The sequence below is a fragment of the Hemicordylus capensis genome, chromosome 6 (genome assembly GCF_027244095.1).
Source record: "Hemicordylus capensis ecotype Gifberg chromosome 6, rHemCap1.1.pri, whole genome shotgun sequence".
In the NCBI taxonomy this organism is placed as follows: Eukaryota; Metazoa; Chordata; class Lepidosauria; order Squamata; family Cordylidae; genus Hemicordylus; species Hemicordylus capensis.
In genome coordinates this window covers 156513811-156527485 of record NC_069662.1, presented here as the reverse complement: position 1 = coordinate 156527485, position 13675 = coordinate 156513811, and the positions used below count along the sequence as shown (strand labels likewise).

General features: G+C 44.0%; 1 protein-coding gene across 9 annotated transcripts in view; it reads left to right on the top strand.

The window, feature by feature from the left end:
- The window catches only part of RBM33 (RNA binding motif protein 33), a 136573-nt gene that overhangs the window by 83474 nt on the left and 39424 nt on the right, over positions 1–13675 (top strand). For 8 of the 9 annotated variants that reach the window (XM_053260043.1, XM_053260047.1, XM_053260038.1 and 5 more), the window contains one exon: positions 3238–3870. In XM_053260043.1, the coding sequence (XP_053116018.1) occupies positions 3238–3870 (633 nt within the window). Of the gene's footprint in view, positions 1–3237; positions 3871–11951; positions 12434–13675 lie in introns of those variants that run through there. The other variant, XM_053260046.1, reaches the window with a different exon arrangement.

Sequence of the window (13675 nt, the reverse complement as noted above, 5' to 3'; positions counted from 1 at the left end):
CACCCCCAATGTGACCTAGGATTTGTTTGAAAATAATCAGATTCCACCAATCAGATTATTCCCAATCAAAGGTAAATTGGATTATATTTTGAGCAAATGCAAAGCTTAGAAAATCCTGCCCATTTTCCCTTGTCCCCACACATTTATGATGCCCAGGCCAGGCAAGCAGGAACAGCACCAGCTTCTTTGGAAATGGCTGTGATTTCTGTAGCACATTTCAAATGGCCCTGCAACCACGCCATGCCCCCCCCCCCCAACTTAAGGTTAATCCTGTGGGAATCGTTAGGATATGTAGTCTTTCCAAAAGCTGCCACAATGTCAGTAGCTTTTGGAAAGACTGTAAGTCCCAAGTACCTACTCTTCTGGGAGGAAGCCAATCTTAGAGGGGGTGGGAGTGGAGGCTGCTGCTCTTTGAAACAAGCTACATCAGCTACTGCTGTTTCCACTCACTGCCCAGGGGGACCACACACCTGGAGGTGTGCAGGATGATGTCAACTGACTTCTTCAAGCAGAGAATTTTGGGTGCTTAAAAAACAATCCTCTCTTTGAGCTGGTCTTTCAGACACCCAAAGTTATTTTCCAAGAGTGAATCTGTAGAACACAGCAGGCAATGTCCAATTTCTCTGATCAAAAGGGACTGCAAATTAATGAAATTATGTGTGTTTGGAAGGGAGAAGTGCATGCATATTAGCCTATGTGTTGTCATTGTTTACTGTTAACAGCACGTATATCCTGGAAAACTAAGAATCAGCGGCTGAGAGAGTGAAATGGGGCTTTTCAACTCATTAGTTCAGATCTCTCATTTGTCATGTGTTAGAACTCAAATGGCCTTTAGGCAATCCACTGTGTCTCAACCTTAGTCTTTCATCTAACATGGGAAGTAATATTAGCCTACCTCACAAGATGATTTTAAGATTTACTGAGAATTTATTTGCTGCTTTGAATATTTTAAAAACTGCTATATAAATGCTAATTCCTGTTGTTCTTTATAAATTTATTCTTTAAGTGATCTTGATCTTGGATTACCAGTGGCCCATCACTGTAAATGCTAGCTACTGAAATTTCTGACTTTTCTCATTGAATAGCTTTAGAAAAACAGCATAATTGTACCCAGCTGGTGAAAAGGTTCTCTTAGGGATGAATTGGCAGGTAACTCTGCAATGGTAGAGGATTACTTTCTCCTAGAGATGGATAGTTCTAACTTCTGGGTTTTTGATGGATAGATCTCTTCAGTGTTCTCAGTACTTGGCTCCAGGATACTTGAGAGCCAGGGACACAAAGTTGGGTTGGGTAGATATGGATTTCCTCAACTCTCCCCCATCAACTTCTGTGTCCTCTTAATTCAGATATTTTAAAAATGTGTCCTTTGCTTTTTAGCCTCAAGTGGCTTTCAGAGCAGCTTACAAAAGTCCTTCACAATAAAAACATCATTTTGGTTCCCGGTACTAGAGTCTTAATGTGGCTTCCACATGGCACCAGGATTATCCAGGCAGAATCCCCTGCCCTCGGTCTGTACATTTGATGGCGCTTGCTGACAGCCAACCTAAATTACTCATGAGCAGTCGTGTTGAAATTAATGGGAAAGTGAATGGGACTGATTTGTCCCATTAATTTCAATGGGACTGCTCATGTCTGGATTTCAGCTATTATCTTCCAGATACATGTTGATAACTCTCAATAGCCAACTCATCTTTTGATTGCCTTGAATTTGAGCAGAATGGGACTCCTAAACACTCAGTGGTTGCCAGTTCAAAATAGCAGTTCAGTTAATCAGATGAAGCTGCCTTACACTGAACCAGATCATTGGTCCATCTACCAATGTATTGTTTACACTGACTTGACAGCCACACTCCAGGAATGGAGCTTCCCCGGTTTTTCCTGGAGTTGCTACAGATTGAACCTAGGCTCTTCTGCATGTAAGGCATGTCCCCCTGCACTGAACTGCATTCACGCTCCTCAGTCAAGATTTCAACTGTATAATTAGCTTTACTTTCCTGTTGATGCATGTATTTTGTTGCTAAAGGCTTATTCAAAAATAAGTTTAAAAAACATCTTTATCAACATTTAGATTACCACTATTGTATTCATGTTTATAGAGTTAACGTTGAAGAGTTTGGTGTCCTCGGGCCTGAAACTTACCTAAACTGGTTTAAAGTGTCTAAAATGGTTATCAAACCACATTTTAAAGTTCGTTCCTGAATTAGAACTGAACTGGAGAGTAAAATACTGATAGACCTGTATCGGAAATGAGCCCCAAATTTTAATAGTTCTGCTGTTTGTTGGAAAGGTACAGTATAGTAAATTCATTATAAATAACATCTAGATGGTGATTTGGAACTTAAAACAATTGTATTTAAAATAAAGCTATTTTTGTAGGAGATATTACCCATTAAAATAGGTATCCTATTGAAACTTGCTAACTTGGGAGCAACATTTGAAGCTGGTTTTCTTTTTGATGTTTTTGCTTTCCTATACCTTCCTCTTAAGGATGCTTTTGCTGCCAGAGTGCCGGGTTCTTTAGGAAGGTTATTTGATGCACAAAGGGTACCATTCGTCCAGAAAAGCTTAAGCCTGGAATATTAAAGCCATTCCTGATATACCATTAATATTCCAGCACTGCATTTGGCAACATTTTAATTCTGAAGAGAGTGCATGAGTTCAAGGTCAGAGAGATTGACTTGTGCTGTTCATTATAACCAATTATTGTGTGACAAATGAGTTTCAGATCAGGCTGAAAATTCTGTAAGAAAAATCAATAGTTCTAATCAGGGCCTTTCAGGTCATTTACCACCCTACCTTTTGTTAGTTTGTCAGAACAGAGCAAGATAAAACCTGTGTGACAGTGGGCTGCCTCGGTATTGTTGCTGCTTCCATTTGAAACAATATTTTGCAATCTTGAATTATATTAATAGTTTAATTGGTTTTAGCAACTTCTAAATGAGTTCCAGCTTAGAAGGCTTCCATTTCGGCATTCTGATTTTTTTAAAGTCCAAACTAGAATCATACATTCTCTGACCCTTTGTAACTTGGCTAACAGATGGCTAATAAACCTATGTTAATAGCCATGTCATTGAAAAACATTAGCACGGCATTGGTAGGTTTCAAATGATCCTTGGAGAGCTGGCCATTATAGTAAATTCTTTCTCTCTCCTCTTTTGAAAGAGAAACAACATCCTTTTGATCAAATTGGGTAGGAGTTGCTACCCCTTCTGACTCGTTACCTTTGCTATTCTGCAGTTTCCTGATGAAGATGAAGAAACCAGACTGTACCGCTTGAAGATAGAAGAGCAGAAGCGTCTAAGAGAAGAGATCCTGAAACAAAAGGAGCTCAGGCGACAGCTTCAGGCTGGGGCTCGGAAGAGAGAGTTGCTGGAACGGCTGGCCCAGCAACAGTCGTCTTCCATGCAGCCGGAGGAGCAGGAGGAAACGCCGCAGTTGCCCACCAACGGAAACCCGCTGCTTCCTCTTCCTGGCTCACAGCCCCGTCAAAATGTGAAATACAGGTTGATGGTTAAAAAGCAAGAGCCAGGAGTTCCGAACCCCCCAGCTCTTCAGCCGAAGCCCGCAAATGTTCTGCAGGCTGGGGATCATGCGCAGTTTCAAGGACAGCAGATAAAGACAGTGAAGCAGTTAAGGCAGGCTAGGACGGTGCCCGAAAATGAGCTCCCGATCCTGCATAAAGGGTTGCAAGCAAAGCCTCCTGCCGCACATTTGAACCCATCTCAGATTGCTCGGGTGGCATCGATGCAAAGCCAACCTCAGGAGCTGATGCCTGGGATGAAAAGGACTGTCATGCAGCGGGCAAACAGTGGTAGTGGAGATGGGCCCCATGTCGGCACCAAAGTCAGGGTGATTAAATTGTCAGGAGGGGTAAGTTACCAGGCTTGTCTGTCTTCTGTTTCCTCCTTGTGGTTGGTTGGTTGTGGTCTGCGTCTGTCCTGTTGGTGTCACTGGCAAAACCCCAAAGAAACAGACAAGAATAAGCTTAGGACAACTCGCACTTCCAGTCTTCCTGCATTCATCTTGAATAGGAACAATCGTGTGTGGGCAAAGCTGTGTAGCCATTCTGTTTTATATACATTTATATTTTTTGCTATTTGGGATGTGTGCATCCCTTCCCATACCATAATCTCAAATGATCCCACTGAGCTGATGGAATATTTATTTATTTATTTATTTATTTTCACACTTGTATCTCGCTCTCCCTCCGAGGAACTCAGAGTGGTGTACATCTTTATTTAATATACCTTAAGTTAGAGATCAGGTGAGCATAACCTGCATGCATGTGGACTGTAGGCTGCTTATAAGTAGCATGCTGTGTCTTCATTTTGATTTAGATTAGAAATGAAGATTGCTATCTAATGACAGTTCATAAGCGGATCAGGGAGTTGTAGTGGATGACACAAGTAATCAGTATGGTTATGTCCAGAAGAACAGATTCCTCCTTTGTCCCTTTAATGGAAACGTGATGTCCAGGACAGGGCTTGATAGTAACATTGTTCTCTACTTAGTTATGCTCTGACAACTAAGTACAGTTTTGGATGTCAAGACTAAGAAATATGTAAACAAACTGGGACATCACTGAAGAGAGAGGAATAAATATGCATCTCCTCCTGTAATATAAGCCGCTTTCAGGATCCTTTTTGGCATGGATATAAATGGAAGTAGTGAACAGAGCAATTTAGATGATGGTGTTTCAGGAAAGTTCAAGCAAAGGAGAAACAGTATTGAAATAAGAAAAATGATCTGTTCGACAGTAGAATAAGAATGAATGTCTTATTGGGTTTTAAGTTGGAGGGAAGTTTGAGGGTATGCTAAAGAGGTTTCCTTTGTCACCTGGGACAGTGTGTGTGTATGTGTGTGTGTGTGTGTATGTGTTTGTGTGTTAAAGTGGGAAACTGCTTAGCTGTTCACAGTTTTAAAAAAAAAAAGTGTCTGGGCTTTACCTTGGCCTCAGATCTTGCTTGTATAATATACTTACACAATCCATAGGAAGGCCCTTCAGCTAAAGTCTAGCATAAAGTATTCCTCCACTCCATTCCCCTGTATGTTGACAAACAATCCTCTGCCCCAAGGACACACTGAAGGGAGGTGAGTGAGGAGAAGCCTGGGGGTGCCTAGACAGTGACTTGGCTAGACTGTTCCTGAGGGCTCATCTTTTGGTGTGTAGCATGCTGGATGCAAACACTCTGCAGGGTCTGCAGTTGGGCTTCTTCCTGACAACTGGATATCCATAGCAAGCATAGCCTCCAGCCCATTCTGAGACAAGGTGTATCTAACAGCCCAGTGGCTAACATAAGTTATCCACCCCTGTTGTAGAAATAGTTCTTGGGAGATCTGTGGGACAGGCATCTAGCATTGATCATCTAATCCTAGCATTGTGAACTGTTTAGGAAGTTGTTTGAATCTTGAAATGTGTGTGCGTTCGCACGTGTGTGTGTGTTTGCCTTGTAATTGTACTGTTTGCTCTTTCTTCTTTGACACTTGTCAAATTGATAGAATTCAGATTGAAAAAATGGCTCAAACTACCGAGGCATCTTTAAAAGGTATGCTTAATAGGAAACGTTCTCGAGCAGGAGCAGAGGAGTAAGAAACCTAGAAAGACTGTATGTAGAAGCTAGAGGTTGGCATGTAAAGCCGGACATGTGAACAGAGTGGTTTAGAAATGAAGGATAGGATATGAGGGAACTGTGCAGGGGAGTGGGGAAGGGAGGCAGTTGTGCGCAGGCAGGACTTTTTACAGAGTTTCACTGCAGCATCTCCCACTCCTCAAGAGGCTTTTAAATCGGCTTGCCCCCGTGGCAGTATGAGCTCCTGGGGAAAGGACTTTAGAGAGCTCCAGCTGTGTGCATGATTCAAGCCTTCGTGGCATTGGCTCGGGGCCAGAATAGTCTGCTGTCGTCATGGGATAGGACTCTCTTCCAGTTCCTACTCGGAGAATCCGTTCAAGAAGTTCTTTGATGCACAGAGTTTTTAACAGGCTTATTTGTCACAGATAGGAGCCACCTATATGCACCTTCATTCTAACCTGTGGAAACTGAAGTGTTGCGTTTTCCTGTGCACGGGTGTAGAAAAGGCAAGTGAAGCTCAGTGCAGTGGGGATATGACTGCACGGTGTGATATTTGCACTTGTCGCAGTGAAGCAAGCCTTTTCTTAGTGATAGTGCTGCGTAAGTGCTGTATCTTCCTTTGAGACTCTTGGGCGAGATAGGCGTGTGTGTTTTCACAGGTCGGGGCTGGGGTTCAGGTGGGTGTATAACTGCTTTCTCTTAGTGTAGTGTGTTTCAGAGTTGTCCTGCCCACCCACTACAGAAATGGAAAGTGCAGAAAGTCGCTCATATCAAAATGCTTAGTTAAATTTTCAGTAGTTTGTCAAAAAGCTGAAACCCATGTTAGTTTGTTCGACACATTGCACCGAGAAAAGGGGAGTTATTGCCAGCAGGGGAGGGAGTCTGGCCAGTTTTGATAGTCTGGATTTACAAAAAGATTTTAATCTGTCAGAGCTCTGTGTGGTGCAAAGATCCCAAATCCTGCTAGATGTCTAGTTCAGAGCTCTGTGTAGAGCTTTTTTTGATAGCTCACCTTTGAGGCACCCAGGTACTCTTCTTTTGGCTCAACACTTTGATTTGACTGCTCCATCGAAACCTGTTCTCATGTGGGTCACTGGTGTCATGTTCTTTCTGAACGACCAGTTGATCTAGTATTGCAGCTTTCCCTGCAAAGGTTCAAAACTGCCAGCCTTTGAAGACATTTTTCCTTTTTAATTTTTGTTCAGAGCCGTTGACAGAACTGTTGATACTGGAGTTACTGGTGAAGTTTTTCAGCACAGCTGTGCCATTAACATTAGGCAAGAATTGTGAGGCTGACGGGAGCATTGTGGGACAGTGCAGTGAGCTTCCATCCTGCGTCCAATCAGTGCACACCTTTGAAAACTGTTTGCAAAGTCAGAATCCTAGAGCAGTCTTCTCTATTCAGGGTAAACTATGAGCACACCTTTGTGTTGGCTCATGAAACATATCACACTACTTCACATATGACCATTTCTACAAGGAAAGCACGTCTGTATAGGTAAGAGTGCGACCCCACATACAGACTTTCAAGCACAACAGTTGCATATGAGCCACATGCAGGTTACTTCCTAAAACAGGGTGCTTCCTATGTAGGAATTGGCTGAAGTGAAGAATCTCTTCCTCCCCCCACCCCAAAATTGACACCTGCCATTTCACTTTGTCCTCCCAGCAACAGGACCAAGTGCAGGAGGCAGGGGTAGACAGCCTTGGCTCTCCAGCTCTTGTTGAACCATGTTGCCCACGATCCCCAGGCACAATCTTTTGGGAGTTTTAGTTCAACAACAGCTGGAGAGTCAGAGGCTTGGAGCTAGTGCTATTGCTAGTCCTGATCTCGCTTCCTGGAGACGTTTGCTCAGCTAGGGAAAAGGTAACGCTGTAGAGTTCAATTGGTTGCATCTTAATCAACTCAAAGACACTCTGACTTGCCGAGTATCCACCTTTGGTACCCTGGGCCTGATAGTGGGTGTCGTCATGAACGTGAGAAGCCCCCTCGGGCTTCCTCTTCCACTTGTCCCCATCTTCCCTTTCAAATACCGTGCATTGAGAAGGAGGCAGTGTGGAGGATGAGTGAGTGGTCGGCTCCAGGGAGATGCTGTGGCCCGCCTGTCTTCCCCCTTCTCTTTCTTTCTCAAATGCAGCACTCTGAGGAGGAGAACAGAACAGCTCTGTGTGCTGCTATTGCTGAGTGAGGTGGCAGCAAGGCCATGAAGTGGGGAGGGGGACGCAGCATTTGGCACCCTGTCGTATGCACCCCAAGGTCTTGATTGGGCCCCGTTCATGGTTATTAGCAGTTTTGAAGCAGTGGGGAGTGGAATGTGAATCAGGGTTGTGGGTGCAGGAGGGGGAAGGTCTGTTCTGCCTCGCTGCACTGCTGCCCTAACCTGCATTGCCCTTCCCCTCCCTTGACTGCTTGTTCAGTGTTCCAGTCATGGAACTCTGCATCACGTCTAGCTTGACGCTTCTGTGGTAGGGGTTAAGTCTTTGAAGATCATGTTTGCTATGATACCCACATGTATAGTCCAAAAACGGTGTGTGCCTCAGTACAATAGTCTGACTTCATATGCACTTGATCTGCTAAAATTCATTTAGGGTATCAGTTGAGATCTCTTTAATGGAGCAACAGCCCTAGAGATTAGTTTGCTCCCCACCCAGGGAAGATCCATGCTGGGCACTTCCACTCCCAGGTAGGGATGTGCACAAACCTGTTTGGGGACCCTTTTATGGGCCTCCGAACAGGTTCGAATGACCGGCAGTTTGGCCAGTTCGATGAAGGGTGGGGGAGATACCCTTAAGGGCAGGGGATGGTGCTCTTATTCCTCCTGCTACATTTCCCCCACTGGCGCTGCACTTGAAAAGGGTCCGGCAGGGTGGCAGCGTACCTCCCTGCTGCCCCATTCCCTTGTCGGACTGGAAGTGACAGGACATACCCAGTACGTGTACATTGGGCGCGTGCTTGTGCACGACATGCGTATGCACATGGAGTGCTTCCTGTCACTTCCAGTCCAACAAGGGAACAGGGCAGCAGGGAGGTACGCTGCCGCCCCGCTGGACCCTTTTCAAGGACACCCCCCCCCGCGCCTGCTCCATGCACACCCCTACTCCCAAGCAGTCTGTAAGGTTGAAATTCTGCAGATTGCAACCATTAGGCCTCAAATCGCCTGAGCCAGAAAGTATGTTATTTTCTTTAGAACTCCTGGCATATTGATAGATTAACGGTTCTTCAACTGGGCAAAAGCCCCTCTTTGGGTGGGGGTGGGCAGGGGACAGTGAATAACCAAATGTGTATCTGGTTAATAGAGTTATACCCCCTCTTCATGGAAGCGTAGTGGCTTCCAATAAAACACAAAAACAGGATTACCATAAACACATAATACAGAGGGAAATATTTTACCAGCAGAGCTTATGATAATAAAACGTGGCAAATCTACACTATTGTTTCATAGTGAGATTTTTAATAGATCATGACATCCGTGACCTGATATAGGTGTTCGCAGAATGACACTTTCTTATGGCACAGAATCTAACACCAGCTGAGATGAATGTGGGAGAATGACTCCTTAAGTTTGTGTTGACCTCTTAACTTGCTGCTCACTATTTCACTCTTGCATTCCCAGGAGGTTTGTTGCTCTGAATAATGCAGAGCTTCTGCTTTTGGGGGTCTGTGTGTAGCTGCTATAGCAAAAGCAATAGAAAAATATGCTCTTTTTTTGGCGTACTTTGGAGCCTTTTTGCCTTCAGGATATAACCTTGAATGAGAGTGAACTTTAGAAATGGTGGCATTACCTTATTTTCAGACTGCCACAGATGGATTTTATAATTGGGAAACGGCTCTTTTGTTGTTGTCTTGCAGTGGAATGCCCTGCCCATTTTAGTAGGATGTAGTTGACCAGGACTATGAAAAAGATCTTATGGAGTGGCCATTGGGAGTTATGTTCTTTACTGGAATGTCTGTTTGGCTTTTCTTATCTGGCTTCCTGCATATCTGCATATTTTTCAGGCCTTCTTGATGTCGAAGAGTTTTAAATTTGTCTGTGATGCTGGCTTCTGGGTTTTGGGGACTGGTGGGCAAAGTACTTCCACCCGTAACCTGTGCAGGCAACTCAAGAATTCTCTCTCATTACTCTGTTAGGCTTGTAAGCTCTTGCTAGGTTTTTTTTGCCCCAACAATGCCTGGACTTACCCTTGGGGATGTGCACAATCCACAATTCAAGCCCTTTTAGGGAAATTGGGCCGGGAACGTTAAGAAAAAGGAGAGCAGGTCCTTATCTGCTCTCCACCATGCTTCCTGCTGGGACGGCACCCATCCCAATCACACACACACCCCCACTGCACCAACACGCACATGGCGTGGTCAGCATGGTGTTGCTGACCACATGAATGGTGCACGTTTTGGCGCCCTGCGAGGAGTTGTTGGGATGAACACCAGGCCAGCAGAAAGCTGCATGGGGTGGGGTGACAGCGAGCTGCTAAGAACCTGCTCTCCTTTTTCTTAAAGTTCCCGGTCCAATTTCCCTACAAGTGCATATCCCTACTCACCCTCATCTGGAATCCTCTGTTTGTCAGCATCCGAGCTTTAACTGCATTTCATGTCTGGTCTATGGTGGATGGTATTTCACAGCTGATTCATTCTCTTGCATTTTTTCTTGTATTATAATGCCTTTCACATGTACATTTTGACTAGATATTTTGAAAGATTCCCCACATATTGCTTGCTCTGACTTCTGGCTCCCCACTGTGACAGGCCACAAATTCTAGATCCGGTGAGGAGCTGTTTTTCCGGTCCTCCTTTTCCTGCTTAGCTCTCTGCTCTGCCTGGTGAAGCCTCTTCCCTTCCTTCTCTATGTTCTCCTTACAGTTGACTTGACTGTCTACTCCGTTCTATCAACTACTCAGGCCTTAGTCCAGCTAAATTGAGTTGTGATGAACTCCGGAAACCAGTGACACTCAAGTTGCATGTTACCCCTGTTGCTATCTCCCTCTTGTTATCATCATACAGCCCTCAGCTCCACATGTTGATTTTCTTTCCTGTATTGCATAGCAGCTGTAACTTGTCTGAACACTCTTACCCTTCAGCGACCCTACCAGTTTGGTGCAAGGAAGGGGCAGGTTCACCGGTGGCAATCACATTTTTATCTCGATATAGTTATGTTTTACCCCACTCTTCTTCCAAGGATCTCAAGGTGTTGCATGTGGCTGTCTCTCTAACCCATTTTATCTTCCCAACAACACAGTGAGGTAGTAGGTTTTGTAGTTTAATAGGGACTTGAACCAAGGTCTTCCTGGTCTTTGGGAGCTTCCAGATGTTGCTGAACTACAATGCCCATCATCTCACAATAATTGGGGGCTGATGGGAGTTGTAGTTCAGCAGGTTGGACGTCCCCAGGTTGGGAACCACTAGACTAACTACTCTATGCCAGATAATTTAAGTTGCCACTGAAATCATTTTTGTACCATGCAGATAGTGTGTATCCTCCTCTTTCCGTCTCCCTGACCCATGAAGCTCCCAAACACCAAAAGTTGAATACAGTGCCCTTTTTACACCTAGATTTAACTGAATTAAAACAGGACAGGTAGAAAAAGCAACTGTTGAGGAAGGGAGCACCTCCTAGACAGATAGAGGAGGCTGCAGAAAGTAGGGAGATGAGGGTAAGGGTCAAACTTGCAGAAGCAGAACATGTTTCTGGGTTGGGAGTGGCACTCTAGCCATTCTGAAGTGACTTGCCCTTCCTCGGATTAGGCAGACTGCAGCATCGAAGGAATAAGCACTCGGCAAGTGATAACCCTTTCTCTCTGCTCCTCATGTTAAGCATCGGATCACGTAGATCTTTCTTATTTATTTATCTATCATATTTTTACACTGCCCAAAACTTACGTCTCTGGGCGGTTTACAACAAGATTAAAAGTAAAACATTAATTAAAAACAAAAGCAAAAATTTCACCATGCCCAGAGCTGACAGCACCCTCCCAAACGTGCTTGGGAGGCACATTTGCCAAGCCAATCTTGCAAATATAAGAACATAAAAAAGCATTCCCTCCTGGCAGGATTTGCTGCCCAAGATGAATCCAAACTGCCTTATAGGCCAGACATTAGAAGCATGTGGGCCTTCCTTCCCTGCAGACAGCCCAGGCATGTGGAATAGTAGGTTACAGGTGTTGAGCATGCAGTGTGAATAGAGCCTGCATAAATCAGCATGCTGGAGTAGTGGCAGCTCTGGCTAAGGAAGCAGGTTTGTAGATAATGCCTCTCTATATGCCTCGGCGAGGGTATTTAGGGCTGTATATGTTGGGTATTGCCCATTGACTGCTGTGGAATGTCATGATGCTTTATTATTAACTGTGCCATTCAACCACTTATCCTGTTGTTGGGTGATTTCTCCTTAGCCAAAGACTGGCCTCCCTTGCTCAGAGTGATATGTCTAGTCCTCTGTCGTCTGAAAATGCTGAGTCTTGTACTGGACCAAGAACACGCCTCTTTGTCTCTGTGGAGAGCTGCACTAGTGGGGCTTTTGTATATGGAAGAATCTGCTTTGTTCTGTGTAATTAATTGCAACTTGTTTGTTGGCCGCGGTGCCTGCAAAGGTGGAAACAAGCAGCTGGCACAAGAATTTTATTTGGAATTAAGATCAGCACGAGCTGCTGGCATTGTATTTCCAGGGTTGTGGGAGAAATTGTTTGAAGAGATGGAGGCATGGGAAGGAGAACTCTTGTTGGTTGGGTAACCAGATTTGCGCTCTCAAGATGAGAACTATTCCAAAAGTGTGTCAAGTTCATTTGATGCAGACTTATTTGCAAAGTTGTTGTATAGTTTTTGTTTTTGCATCTGTATTGCTCATCTCATGCAATAAAAATGTTTAAATAATGTGCATTTTTATAGCCCTTTTATTGTGATCTCATAGATCATAACATCAGTTCCATTATGAGACAGGCAACAGTGATGTTGGAGATGGGACTTTCTGAATAATCCCCAATTTTTCCAGGGCAGAGCGTTGGTAGTTGAAGAAAAGATTTATTTCTGGGAAGAGTTCCCTTTGAGTGGGCTCGGATTGGGTCTCAAGAATCAGAAATTGCTATTGGAAGCAAAACAGAACTAGAAAAGTACACCCCCACCCCTACATTTCACTCAAATTATATAACCTACTTAACTAGCCGGGCAGAGTTGTACTGTATGTGCTAAATACATAATCTGAATCAAGCAACCCATATGCTGTGCCCAGAAAAATACCTCTGTAAATTATGCCAGTTGAACGAACTTGCATGATTATTTTTGCATGTTTTCCTGAAAAAACACCAGTAGTAGTAGGTTGCCTGACTTATTCCATAAACTTTACTAGCTCTTCCTATTGGAGAAACTACAGGGTGACACAGATGAGAGGGGCCCGGCTGTTAAAAAAAATATTTTACACCACAGGATCTGTTATCCTGCCAAAACAGAATTATCCTAGGAGAGCCATGAGTGATGAGAAGTGAAATCCGTGAGTGTACCATGTGTAGTCCGAAGACATCTGCCTGACAGCGAAACAGTTGAGAGTAAATAGGGAGTCTTTCAGAAGAGCACTTCACCAAAACTCAAGTAAGCATCACCCATGAATTAAAGCTGCCTGACTTGCAAAACGTGTGGCACATAGCTGCTGATTCCAGTGAAATCTGCTGGATGAACACATGAGATACCTTTCACTGATGAAGCTTGGTTCCATATATCAGGCCATGTTAATCCCCAAAACAATTGTTACTTGAGTGCTGAAAAGCCGAATTAACTCCACAATATCTCCGGTGCTATGTGTGAAATTACTCCACAAATTTTGGAAAAAGACTCGGGAAGCTTAGGGAAGAGTTTAATCGTGCATGGAAGTGAAGGAGGACACTTAGATGAGTTCATAATTTAGTAATAAACAATGTCTTGTTTAAAAGGCCCATCTTATTTAGTAGCAACCAGACCTGCCTTATTTGTGTCACCCTGCAGTGACTTGATACACTTGCAAATTGACAGAGCTGTCAGTTTAAAGCTACAGTTGAAGATGGGTTTTTTCTAAATACCAGTCACCTACAGTGGTCCATATATTAGGGTAAGTGAGAGCCTGGACAAATTATCAGTCTTCCTTTCCTTT